This window comes from Glossina fuscipes, unplaced genomic scaffold, assembly GCF_014805625.2.
Source record: "Glossina fuscipes isolate IAEA_lab_2018 unplaced genomic scaffold, Yale_Gfus_2 121, whole genome shotgun sequence".
NCBI classification, from domain to species: Eukaryota; Metazoa; Arthropoda; class Insecta; order Diptera; family Glossinidae; genus Glossina; species Glossina fuscipes.
In genome coordinates, this window is record NW_023998464.1 from 4,674,043 (window position 1) to 4,688,064 (window position 14,022).

At 33.3% G+C, this 14,022-nt stretch overlaps 1 protein-coding gene across 1 annotated transcript; it reads right to left on the reverse strand.

The window, feature by feature from the left end:
• Nucleotides 1-6,642: 6,642 nt before the first annotated feature.
• LOC119640464 lies at nucleotides 6,643-11,276 on the reverse strand. Its single transcript, XM_038038534.1, has 3 exons — nucleotides 9,663-11,276; nucleotides 7,746-7,926; nucleotides 6,643-7,673 (listed from the first exon to the last, which is right to left on the reverse strand). Exons 1-3 carry the CDS (start codon nucleotides 10,108-10,110, stop codon nucleotides 6,893-6,895), a joined length of 1,410 nt encoding a protein of 469 aa, XP_037894462.1. The 5' UTR covers nucleotides 10,111-11,276; the 3' UTR covers nucleotides 6,643-6,892.
• Nucleotides 11,277-14,022: the final 2,746 nt, after the last annotated feature.

Here is a 14,022-nt window from a genome sequence, read left to right on the forward strand (position 1 = left end):
ACAGCAAGAGTCAAGGACCTCTATATTGACCAATGTTTTCATTCGCCTATCTGTGTTCGTTTATATATCTCTTTATGTTCGTAAATTCATCTGCCTAATGGTTAATGAATCTACCAGCTCATATATCTGTACGTCTGCTTACGCATTTTCAAGTTTATCGCTTCTTCGTCTACCAGTCCATGCATGCATACATCTATCTGGCGTTTGGCAATTTTCAAAATCATAATATACGATCGACAACCTTGGTCTTTGTAAGTATATATTAGGAAAGATTGCCGACTAACCACTATCGACTAGACTGCGACCGCTTTCTTGCCTCTTTCTCTTCCCCATCCCCTGTGCGATTGATCAATGTACCTACTAGACTTCCCTACCTCTTTCTCCTGCCTCACTTCTTTCCCATTGTCACGGCATTACACGAATCTTCCAATAACAGAAACAAAAATTTATTTGAATTGACTCAAACATTTTTATATGGGCACCCGTCAGTTTGCACTTATCAGCTGAAAAGCTGGAAATATCTCGGAAAAAGAGCTCAAGGCGTCTTAGTTTCTTTTGTTAACTGTATAGCAATTATAGCAGATACTAGCTAAAACTTTGCCATTGGCTGAGGGTATGTAAAAAATGGCTTGAAAAGAATCTCGTTGTATTTCGAACTAACCAAATGTATAAAAAAATTCTATATATATTGCGTAGTTGCAACTGAAGTGAAGACGATCCTCTTTAGTTCCTCGCGTTGAATCGGATTTTAATAACTAAAAGATTTATTTCGGAATTTGGAATGTAGGGAAACATCTAATATAGCGTGCAAGTCTTGAAAGATCACCGATCAAAAGTACCTAAATGTGAAAAACCTTGTTTATATTTCAATAAATCGCTTTAAATTTATCAGGATTGAAATATATGATTATGGAAAAAAATTTGAACGAAAAACAAGAAACTTTTCCTTGAATGTTTTTCCCATAAAGTGTTGCCTTAGCTATACTGTTCTTGCTGTTGTAAATGTATCGTTTTATAAATTTTAGTTTACAACAAAAATTCCATGTTTATTTATTTATTTACCTTTTTTTTTTATAATATTAAATAATTACAGCTAGAACTTAAAATTAGTTTAGATCTAATTTCTTGAACTACAAAAATACATTTTTTTTCACTTTTCTTTACAGGTCTTTATCAATTATTGTAAATTTAAAGGAAAATTCTTAAACAAAATTGCAATTAATGAACATTTGTCATGTAAAGAAAAACTGAATGGTAATAGAGTTTTGTTTTTTTAATTTTTTTTTTTTCTTCTTTGGTAAATATATTACAATGTTTGATTAACTTCCAACTATAAGTTTTTCTTTCTCAAGAAATGTTTCTATTTTCTATAAAGCTTTCTCTTTACCAATGTATATAAATAATTATCGAAGATATTCTCTTCCGCAAACCCATCGGTTTTATTGAAATACAATACTATCAATACTAATGCTACTGCTATTGTTAGAACGATTCATTTTTTTTCGGTTCGTGTCCTCGTTTTTTCAGAAATTCAAAGTCAGTTTGGAATTTCCACTTAAAAAAAAACCTTATTCCTTTTTTATTATTTATTTGTATTGCAAATTATTTTTATATCTTTTCCATATATTTTCTACAATTGTTGTATTAAATGTGTTTTAAACTATTCTTTCGTTCCTTTATGATGAGGTAAATTTTTTTTCTTTCTTCTTTATATGTATGTAGAATCTGAACGTTCTTAGTTTTTCAATATACTTGAAGATTTTAGATTTTAGAATATGCTAATTTAGTGAGTATATGAGAGGTATATATATGAAAATGTACTTTCTTTTAATGTTAGAATGTGGGAAGAAACCTCAGAATTGTAAACGAAACGGCTAATGTGTTTTTCTATAGCAAAATTATTTAAAGAAAATGAACTCTCAATATCAAGCTTTATAAATTATACGCTAAGAAGAAATAAACCGAATGTATGGCTAATGTCCGCTTAGTTTAGGTTTTCAATTTGTGTATAAAATTTGCAAATAATTTAAAAAGGATTTAACAAATACAAATACTATAATGGGATATGCCCCACCATAGCCTTGTATCCTATACCACTTCGACTTTTCAAAATTGCGTGATGTATGGGAAGTGGGCGAAAGAGATGTCCGATCGAAACGATTTTCAATATCATTTGTCCTTGAGCTAAAATATTGATTAGTGTGCCAAATTTCATTAACATATCTCAAAAATGTAGGATGAACTCAAGCAAACAAGATGGAGAGACGGACAGATAAGATTAGATTGCTTCAGAATGTGTAACAAAAGGTGGGTATATCTTAAGTTCATCTGTGTTGTGCTTACATATCCTCAAGCTTAATACGCCCACAGGTGGTGTACGATATAACAATGAAAAATTTTGAAATGTTCGCATAACCTTTCGAAAGCGTTTATAATTTGGAGAAAGGTATATATCTGCTATTGATTTTACCTTGACTTTTGTTTAATGTATTCGGGAAATTGATGTGGTAGGTGTTCTTTGAGATTTGAGTATTTCTTGAGTATTACATATGTAAGCAATGAGTAATGACGTAAAAAAAAAATTTAATCCAAATATTGCAACGTCCCTCTCGATATCGGGATCTGTCTAATTGCATATGCTATACAGCCTTGTAAAGTACTTTATAACCAGTCTAAACCCATCGTGCTGCCTCATTGCTCAAAAGAAGTGACAGTTTTAATTTCATAACTTTTCATATTATCAAGGAATATGACTAACATGCATTACTTTCATTTAACGCAGAAATGGTATCGACCGACCGCATTTAACATAACGACTTACTATATTCAGCTGTGTAATTAAGGTGACCGTTATTTAAGTTTCGTCTCAAAATTAATATATTTTTCTTTGTATTATTATTTTTCTTCAAAATTTGTGATATACGTGTGAAGAACTCATTTTAACCAGACTTTCTTTTTTTTTTCGATGTATTTAAGAAAAGAGGATTTTTCGTTGTTGCAACAGATAATTTGAGAAACAACTTTTGCTAGGCAAAGTAAGAAATACAAGATCATTGATAATATTTATAAATTTTAAAGTGGCTTTCTTTGGACATCTTTTTTTCATTTCATTCATGTAATGCTTCAGAGTTTATATCAAGGTATGTTATGTAGTTCATTTGTCTGAATGTAGATATATTTCAGCAAAAGTTTTTTGGTTATTTGCTGGTATTGTGTGTGTGTGTGTGTGCGTGAGTGAATGAAATTTGTTAATTTATATATTATATATGTATATAGTTATAGAAAATGCGTAAGTAAGAAAATGTGCAAATGTGACAATGGGTAAGTTTATATACGTAGGTACGTATGCATGTATGTATGTATGTATGTATGGATGTTATGTGCATATTAAATTGATATGTTAGCATCAATATTAGTATTCATGAAACTACTTTTCTTATGCGAGGATAGAGTGCCTATTCCAACGAACATATCTGTTTATATTTATAGCTAAACAGAGACAGCTTATATGCATACGTGTGTGTTATTTCAAAACATCATTAATAGAGAAACATGAAATGATAAAAATAATCACGATGACTGTATTGAATTAATGGCAGGAAGGAAGAAAATACCTACATGTCGTTTAATAGGCAAGTAAGGTCAGTCTATATGTAAAAATTCGAAAAAGATTAAAATTAATAACAAATAACAAATATTGATAATAATAAATAATAAAACAAAAAAGAAAAAAGATTGGAAAAGTTCTATATCAGATTTTTTTAGAGCTAATCACAACTACTTAGAAATTTATCGAAAATTTTCATTACTCTTCCATAATGAAATTTTTATTTCGACGTGTAATAGTAATACCATAAACCACTTGTGGTAAACTTTATAGCAATATTGTACGGACGCAAACACCCATACAAGATATAAGATATTTGCACTTTTTATTACACCGACCGATTCGGAATAAATTGCTAAATCGACTTAAGGCTTTTTATTTGCCTGTCTGCCGTCTACCCATTTATTTTTGCACTCAGTCTGAAGTGTCTCTTAGATCGACTATTTTCATGATTACTCACCATTTTTGAAGAAATCGATGCGCTGATTAAGTAACAATATTTTTTCACGCTAAAGTGATGTGAAAAATTTGGATTGGATGGGCCATCACTTTAAAACCTACGGTAACAGTTTGGCATAAACATTAACTGTAGTATATTTTTAATCACATAGATCAAGCGATCTTGTCTCATATAAGGATTCTTATGAAAGGTGACCCATTATGTGGGAAGAGAATTCCATTTTCAATATTTTATGGCGTAAATAGATCAAAGGATTTTTGATTAGAAGATATAATTTTGCTTTTTAACCATTAAAAAGGAAAAAAAAGTTAACAATCGTTTCAGAAGAAGTGGTGTAGGGTATTTAGTTGTCGGTTCTCCCCGACAATGATCTCTCTTTTTCTCATTTTTCTTCTGTCTTCATTAGTTTTATTATAAGTATAAATACAATCAATTATTTTATTTTATATTATTTAGTTTTTTTTCTTTTTCGTTTTATGTATTGAGCAATTCTTCCTATACTTCTTTTAACATTATTGTTCAATATAAAATGCATTTGTTTAACATAATAATTGTTTGTGGGTGTGCTTTTGTATGTAGGTGTATTCGTATATATTCCCTATATACACATAAATGTACGTACGTAAAAATTTCAAAGATCTATGTGTGCATGAACTGATTCTTTCTTTATGAAATTATATGCGAATACATTTTTTTTATTCATTTTTTGTTTTGGAAATAGTCTGCAAGAGAGAAATGTATGTTTATTTAAAATTAATAGTCAATCATCAACAGATTCATTTTTTTTTTACATTTAAGTTGCTTTTAATATTTTTTTGTTATTATTGGGTGTGGTGTTTTTGTTGTTTTTTCTCTTTGAAAAATAATTGGCTATCTTTAGTATTTTAATAGTTAAAATGAACTGATATTTCAAATCTAAATATAACTTTTTTTTCATTGAATTCGTATATTAGCCAAAGCAATATTTATTGCTTTAAGAATTATGCTTTTGTACAAAAATACTCTTGTTTTAATATATATATATATAAACATGTTGTTTATAACTAAAATGCACATGTAACCCTCCGCACCGATATAAATTTGCGCTCGGCAAAAACGTTAACTTAAGTCGGTAGTATATATGCATGTATGTATGTATGTATGTATGTATGTATGTATGTATATATATATATATATATGTATATATGCATGCTTTTATATTTCACTGTACCGACACACATTTGCGTTTGAATGCGATGGACACAACATTGTTTTTTTTTCTTACTGAAATACGGGGCGTATGAGATAAATGTAAATTTTTTCAACAGCTCATGTTCATTTTACATAGTACTCTTGCATGTGATAAGCTTATAGTTTATAAATTTTAGACAAGATTCGGTTTAAATTTTCATTTTCCTCCTTTTCATATTCATGAATTTCGATTACTTTTATATCCACCAACGATAAATCGCCATATAGAAATTTTGCATTGCTTTGTCATAATAAATATCACAACGAGAATAAACTGATTGAATCGGCATTCCATTCAGAATAGATGGATTTACGTCCGTTCATTCACTTGCAATGAAACGCTTATGTTTAGAAAATAGTTTAAAACAAAGCGCACTCCTCCATTAGAAAAGGTCGTGATTATTAGAGAAATGAAAACCTCAAGCACAATATAAATAAGTTGTAAAAAATGCTGAAAACAGTTTAACAAACTTGCAAGTTCTTTTATTTATTATGTTCAGAGGGCGCGTGCACACACAAGCTATTCGCCCAAAAACGAAAACATAACCATCGTTTGTGGATATAAGTAAAAAATTTTATTATGCATACGCGGATGTTGAAAAATGTTTTTAATGGCGAACTGTTATTATAAATGATACAAGATCGAAAGACACATAAGTAAGCGCAAACATGTTATGACGTTTTAAATTAAAATAAATAAATAAATAAATAAATAAATAAAATTTATATCTTTTTTCCCCATTGTCCATGCCGTCTAATGCTTTTTCAATCTAAACGTGTAATTGCATTAACTAATCATAAAAACTTCTTTTTGCAATTTTTAGGAAAACAAACAGAAATTTTAAAGATTTCTTAAGAAGGCAAAGTAAACTTTTTCTTTTAAATGTTGACAAACTTTTAAAATTTGATTGACCAAGATTTAGAAGACGTTATTGAAAAGACCCTTGATCTCTTAAAAAATTTCAAAAATTTTCATAAATTTTCGGAAAAATATTGCACAATTTCTCAGAAGTGTACTTTTACTCAACACAGTGAATCATCTGTTGTTGATTTGATGACCCGCAGAAGAAGATGAAGAAGAATTGTGTTTGAAAAAGATTCCAATAATTAAATACTGCATTTTTAGATTCAGTTTTTATTTTCATACCACGCGTATACGCAAGGAATATGAAAACTATATACCACTGACCAATGTTGTGGTGCGTGGAATCGTTCCTAGGCGCTTTGGAGTTTCCCAAAGATACAGGTACGCGTTGTCCAAATTACATATCAATAGAATTTCTTACCATCAATTAATTACATTTTTTTTTTGCAAAATGTCGGTAGATTGTTTTCTTCATTTTATTAAGAAGCAGTTTTTATAAAAAAATTTAAAAATTATTCGAAATTTTTAATTCTTTCTTGTAATTACCTTAATAACATTGTTCCTTACAGGAGTTTTTAAATTTCTGGAGTTCTTCTTCCAACATTAAACTATGTGGTTCACTTCGTACGCTTTGGTCTGCGAGATGTTTTGCTATTTGGCATTGTTGACAATGCCTTTGCAAAAATTTCATGGACAAATGGAATGTATATCGGTGCCGGGTACAACGCCTTTACATTTTGAATTCCATAATTTTATTGGGATTTAGAAATTGTTCACGTTGAGTAGCATCCAGTTGAGCTACTGTTCTTGACAAAGACGAGTTATTAACACTACTATCACCAATTCCGCAACCACCACCACTACCACCAACCCCGCTACTACCAGTTCCTATAGCTATTTTATGCTTATTCTTATTATCTTGCGGCTGATAAATTTCGGCTGTGCTAATCACACCTACATTCACTCCGGCTACTACAGGCTGCTGTTGGTAGCCAGCATATTGAGGAGGATATTGATGATGTGTAGAGTATTGATGTTGATGGTGCGTTTTATGAATACCGTGTTGCTGTTGTTGTTGTTGTTGTTGTTGTTGTTGTTGTGTTGCTTGCAGTGGTTGTTGTTTGTGTTGATGCACACCGTGAGCCGGTGCTGTAGAATATACATGCTCTGCAGTACATTGTATCGTTGTAGTACTGCTGGATAGCGTGTGATGAGATCGGTGCGGTTGTTCTGAATGTACAGTAGGATATTGTTGCTGATGAGAATAGTCAGCACTACTACCGCCCCCCAAACGGGCACACGAATCATCATTCAGTCCATCTCCCATTTCACCGTCACATCGATTCGAGCTACGTATGCAAAGCTTTGTGAAAAGCCATACACGTGCTCGATACATTAAAAAACAGGTAAAATGAATTATAAATACAAAGATAATGGAACAAACCGTCGTTATAATGGCTTTTCCTGGTTTAGTCCAATCCATTGTTGGATAGATGGCAACTTGATTTTTGCTAAACACGAATTTAAATAAAAACACGTAAGTGTAGAGCAATTAAAACTATAAACTAGTATTTTCAACTTACCGGTCAGTGCCACCTGCCAAAAAATATATGCCTGAGAATATACCATACGCCAAGCCAATGCCACATGTAAAATAAACATGGCTCAGTTTAATTGGATGCCCCACGATGGCCAGATCGATAAGCATTATAACCGAATTTAAGACATGAACCATTATATTTAATGTGTCAATTTTATGCACTTCTGCAAACATAAAAATTAACCGAAACTCGTTGTACAATTTTGCGTTGAAACAAATACATTAGCAACCAATATGCACATAGGTAACGTGTGCATAACTACAATAATAAACGTTCTTGATAGAAACAAGATAAGAGAAGTCACCAGAAAAAAATATAAAACTATACCAAGGAAAGTCCCTGCAAAGTGACTTTAAACTTATTTGTTTTCTCATACATACAATGAATTTGTACTTATCAAGAATATCAAAATGAAGTGTTAGTGAGAGAGAAAGAGAAATACTGAAGAAATTAAAGATTCCCGAAATTAATTTGAAAACATATTACTATAAACTGAAAAATATTGCCTTTGACTATTTTTCGAAAGATTCATGCTCGCTGATACCAATATTTCGCGATGTTGTTGTCACAATATTATGAAATATTCATTGTTTTGCGATTATCGTTTTAAGGTGACTTCCATCTCCACTTCAGGCATTTTGTCAAATATTATTAAACGATTCTTTGAAGTATTGTGCTACAACGACGGAGTGCAGAGAAATTTGGTTTTCTTTTTCTTTGCATTCTTTTTCAATCAAGACTGAAGCGATTAAAACATGCCCGAGCGTCAAATCGTTTCACATCTTTGTATTACGCTAACGTGTGCATTGCATGAAATTTAAGGAGTTCAGGAGTGCTAAAACCAAGTCCAGAATGGGTACATATAATCTTAAATTCGCTAACTTGTAATAGTTGCACAAAGCTAAAATACTTAAAACAATTAGACGACCATATGAGTATAGGTATCAGGCATGATAGAAGTAAAATATTTAAGTGAAAAAAGAGCGCATGTGCGAAAGATTACAAAAGGAGTGAATTATATTCCCATTAAAACACACGTATATTCAAATGCGTACGGGTAAAATGAGCCCCTGGATTTGGGCGGACAGCGTCAGGGTAGAAAAGTGAAGATGTGCTCTTGTAAAACGATAAACTAAACCGCACCATATCCCAAGTTCTCTCCTTTACAGTGTGTGTATTCCATAATTAATGTCTGCCTCTTAGTTTCTCACTTTTGAAATCACCGGTGTGGTGACATCAGTCATTCCTAGTCGAATCAAACCTCTTTGCTTTGCTGTTAAATTTTGTAAATGAGAAAGCAACTCCATTTAACTATAAAGAAAGCACGCCTGCTTGTTCAACCTGAAATGAGGCGAATGTCGTCGTTGATGTCTGATATTTAAACACTTGTTAAATAATAATACGTGAGATTTTCTGTGGTTTAACTTATGTATATTATAGCCCATCGGACAAATGTACTGCTGGTAAATTATTTGAATTTGAATACATTTTATTTTTGCTTTAGATTTTCAAAAGTTTTGATAAAGTTCTAGTTATTAGAATATTTACGTTCTCTTGGACAGTAGCGTACTGCGATATCTCACAAGTTAACGATGATGCGAGCAATTACTGTGCCTGTGTACTCATGCTGAAGGTGTTATCTACCACTACCACTTAAAAAGAAAGCTTCCAAAGGATTACAATCGCCTATCAAAGTGTACCGTCTGATCTGATATTGCGCAGACAAAATGAATTGAGAATGTATCTAGAATACCTTGTGAACGTGCGACTTGGTTAAATATTGAGGAGTCGACAGGTTAATTATTAGACTACTAATAATAGCTGATTGACAGGGAATTGTTTTTATAAATGCTAGATGCATAGCATGCTTTTCTGAAATATAATGTGAAAATACTTTACCTGGATCATATACCAATCCCCAATACATCGTTGTCACCACAAATGCGTATACCGTGGCGCACGTATACAACACCCAATAGATATGGTGTAAACGTGATTTTTTTGCTCGTCGCATCAATTCGAAATCTTCACGTTCCACCATCATGCCTTGCGTTACGATCCAAGCAGCCAGCCATGCTTGCAACGTACAAAATAATAATGCCCAGTGTGTTAAATAAATCCACCATTTAGCATAGTGGTTTTCGAAATGTTCTTCAGTGCGTCCAATATCCAGCAGTGAACAAACAAAGGCAGCCAGACACGTAATAGCTGTAAGCCAACGGTAGAACAAATACACGATACGAACTTGAGTATTGCGCTGCCATTGGCACAAGTAGAAATTATGTCTGTGGACATGTTCGGGCGTAATGTCTGGAAAACATCCCTTCCACAGTTTACTAACCATCATTCTTTTTCGGGCGAAACAATTGAGGTTTCCAGGAATATGACTGAATTCCTCACAACTGCCGTCGTGTCGTGTTCCCAACGAATGTTGATGGCGAAGAAGTGTTGAAGCGCTGGCGGTATTTGATATGGTTGACGTGTTAAATGTATCCAACGACGCCGTCGTCGTCGTCGCCGTTGTATTGTAGTAGAGACGATCGCTCCCTGTAGTGACGCTATTATGTGGTTGGGTTGGTTGTATTGGGGGTTGTAGTGTTTCTGTTGAATATGCAGCTTGTTGTGTCGGCGAGCGTATGGAGTGTTGTGTATGATGATGATGGCTGTGCGTTGTTGACTGCGTATTTGGATTGTGGTGATAGCGTGACGTTAAATGTGATTGCGGATGGTACTGTGTTCCTTCTTGATGTTGTGGCGACGTTTTGAAACTGTGTTGCGGCGACACTGAAGATCGTAAATAGTCTTGATCACGCCGAAGTCGACTCGGTGAGCTAGATACACAATCGGCTGATAATCTTCCGGAAGTCAGTAAGGGTGAACGAATAAATGTGGGATTATGTTGCAAGCTATTGGCACGATTCCGACTACGCACCCGCAGTCGATCACACTCTAAATCACGTTCACGTTCAGAACTTAAAAAACCAAAACCTCTAGTTCTACTATATCTCGGATAATACGGATCTTTATAATAACTGCTTTCACGGCGTGGTCGTCGGTATGCGTATGAATCCGAACGTAGTGAAGCAGCCGGCGACGGCAAGTAATCTATCGGTCTGCTGCAGTACGAGCTAAGATACGGCTCGGTATTAACTTGTAGATCGTCGTCTAATGATGGCAGTAAAGGTAGCGGTGCCGTCGGCAATTTTAACCAACTATTCGATCCGTTTCCTGATCCTGTTCCTGTTGCGGATGTGGCTAATAGTGGTGCCGTATGTGCAGCTGCCGGCGATAACCGTCCTCCGTAATGTGCTGCGCCTGTACCGTTCGGACAATAACTTTCGCCGTAACTCAAACTATAATAACCGTTATAACTACTATTTCCCAGACCGTATTTATAAAAACGATAACTACGTCCGCCGGGCGTATAATTGTAACCCAATTGGCTGCCACTGCCCCCTAGATAGCTACTGTAACTTTTGTTATATGCCGCGTATAATGGATTATAATTGTGTATGTAATTGTAGTTATAGTTGTAATGCGTTGGCGTTGAATATAATAACGAACGTGACGTGGCTGAAATACTGTTATAAAACGGTGGCTCCTGTATTTGTTGTTGTAATAATTGTATTTGCGGTCTGGTGGGGCCACTAATTGGCTCTGGACAAAAATAAAGCTGAGTGTAATCCAATGTGATGAGAATGGTGATTAGTTGTTCAAGTTTGTATGCAGTTTGTTGTTGTATGCCGTAATAATAAGGACTTTTGATGTGTGTTAATGGTTTCGAGCTTTTTTATTGCGAGGAGTAATAGTTTATATAAGTAACACGATTAGAACACTCACACAAATTAATAGATATTATGTACAAACACTTAGTGAAAATTGATGCTTCTGCTATGATTCTTGTAGACGCAATAAATAATCTTTCCAAGTTATTGCAATTAAATCAAAACTCTTCAGCGAAGGACATTTAGGAAATCTGCAAAAATAAATGTTCAATATTTTTTAGTATTTAAAATTACAGTAATTAAATAGTATTTGTTAATTGCGATCCATACAAGCAAGCAGTGCGAATAGTACGCATATAGAAAGAATGCAAGTGGGATTTATATGAAATATTTGTGAAATCAAAAATGTGTTTGATGCGAATGAATTATATATAGTATGTGGATGGAATTTTCCGTAAATGCCACTGTATTTATGCAAGCCATGCTCGGTATTCGAAAAGGGTTTCAGCGTAACACGTTAAGTAGAAAAAACAAATTAAATGAGGTCCAGTTGAAAAATAGCAGATGTTTACAGATGAACAGTAAAAGGGGTGAACATACAAACACTTCAAAAAAACGCAATATTTTATACTTAAAAATTAACTTCAGAGAATACATAGAAATTAATTCGGGCAGTCAAGCCGGTGTAGTCGCGATGGTTTTTATGGACAACTTCAATTCCTTTAGACATAGATTATATTAGCAGTTTGGGATCGTACCGCATTGCCAATTTCCTTGGAAATTGCTCTAAATAACTTGAAAAGATCTGGGTTTGTTAAAATTATCTTGCGATTTTCGAAAGTTTTTTTACTTGCTCGGCTCTCAATACTATTTTGGGGGCTTTCGAGCATACGTATGTGCATGTATGTATTTGTATGTTTTCCCATGTTTTCAAAACGGATGAACTAATCGTCCTCCTTCTTTGCCATAATTATTTGCTGGATTCATCTCATCTTATTATTACATTTTATTCTCAAAAAATACGACTTGCCTTCAAAATCCATCTTTACAGCAAGATATTACAAAACGCTTTACTCTTCACGGCTTTAAAGTGGATGCATCTATTTCGCTGTCCATCTGGAAAATCTACTAAAGCAATATAAAAGTCCTTAACTTTTTACTGGGAGAGCAATTTCTGTGGTATAGAATGGAAAAACAAACACCTTACCAACTTTTCTGTGCACCTGTGCATGTATTAGGTGCATTAGTATCTACTCATTTGCCGGTAATGTTAAAAAAGCAATCGAATACAAGTGAGTCGACGTGGGTAGCGCACGTTTTTGTCTTTGGTAAAGGCGGGCTATCTTTACACTTGGTTCGCGCTTTTGCTAAGATAGTTGATAATTGAACGATATTTAAAAAATAACAATCGTTTTAATAATATTTTATTAGAAAAACTAACTACAAAACTGAACTAAAAAATACACACATAAATAAAAAACGAAATCATGCCTTGTGTTATCAACAATTTCACGAAAATTCATTGTTACAATTTGCAATACAAAATACATTATAAAAGATTTTAAAGAACTAATGCAACTCCAGATACTGACATGTCTTAAAAGATGCGGTGCCCTTTCAGAATAACCTAATTTCATTGCTATATTCGGCATTTATCATCGTCACCTTTGTAGCTTTTTCATATATATTTTTGCTGCTACATTAAAGCGCTCCTTATAATATCTGAAAAGTGTACAAAAAACAAAATAAAAAAAAAAGTAGTGGTAAAGCTAAGGGTTGCTGACTGATTTCAGAGTCCTTTAAGACATATCCAAAAACTGGATTCGCATAATGCCTCTTAAGTTGTTGTAACTCGATTTGAACATTGCACTCTTTCACTGCACTGCAACTGTGTATAACAGTGAATAGCAATAACTCACTTTTTTGATTTTATTAATATTACTACTTAAAACCTTAATGTGTTTTTTGTGTGCACGCTATCTTAAATCTTTCGATTTTAATGCTGACTTCCTCGGGTTTTACTTCTTATTTCGCGGTAACTCAACGAAGATATTTTCAGCAAGGGCACTAACCTACGAAATGTGGACTATGATGGTGGGTTATCTTCGCAACCACTACATAGAAACCAGTACTTAAATACCCTTTTCCACTTATCGCTTAAAACAGTTATTCATATAACGATTTTTGAAAATAATGCGTAATGAGGAAAGGGGGTGGAAAAATGGACCTATTCACTTAATATGAATAGCATTTATCATACCTTTGATAAAAATATTTCTAGAATTGCGACCTTTGGGCTGAACAGAAGAATGACAAGTTAAGATCGATTCATAAGGTGATTTTGTGAACTTTGGAGAATTGAAGAACTTATAAAAATTTTGGACGATCCATATCATACATGGACATATTAGTAGTTGGTTTCCGGGGTTTGTTATAAAGTTTTAAATTTGTTAAAATTTTTCCGTGTTTGGGGTAGCTCTTGAACGGTATCTATTCTTTTAGTTTGCTTGTTCAATACTATACTCTTTCACATT

What these genes read in the sequence shown, in the direction of transcription:
- LOC119640464 (XM_038038534.1), bottom strand. Translation starts at nt 10,110, where the DNA reads ATGATGGTTAGTAAACTGTGGAAGGGATGTTTTCCAGACATTACGCCC. An exon ending in GGGATTGGTATATGATCCAG is followed by an intron (nt 7,927 to 9,662) that starts GTAAAGTATTTT and finishes TTATGTTTGCAG; the next exon opens with AAGTGCATAAAATTGACACA. An exon ending in TTGGCAGGTGGCACTGACCG is followed by an intron (nt 7,674 to 7,745) that starts GTAAGTTGAAAA and finishes ATTCGTGTTTAG; the next exon opens with CAAAAATCAAGTTGCCATCT.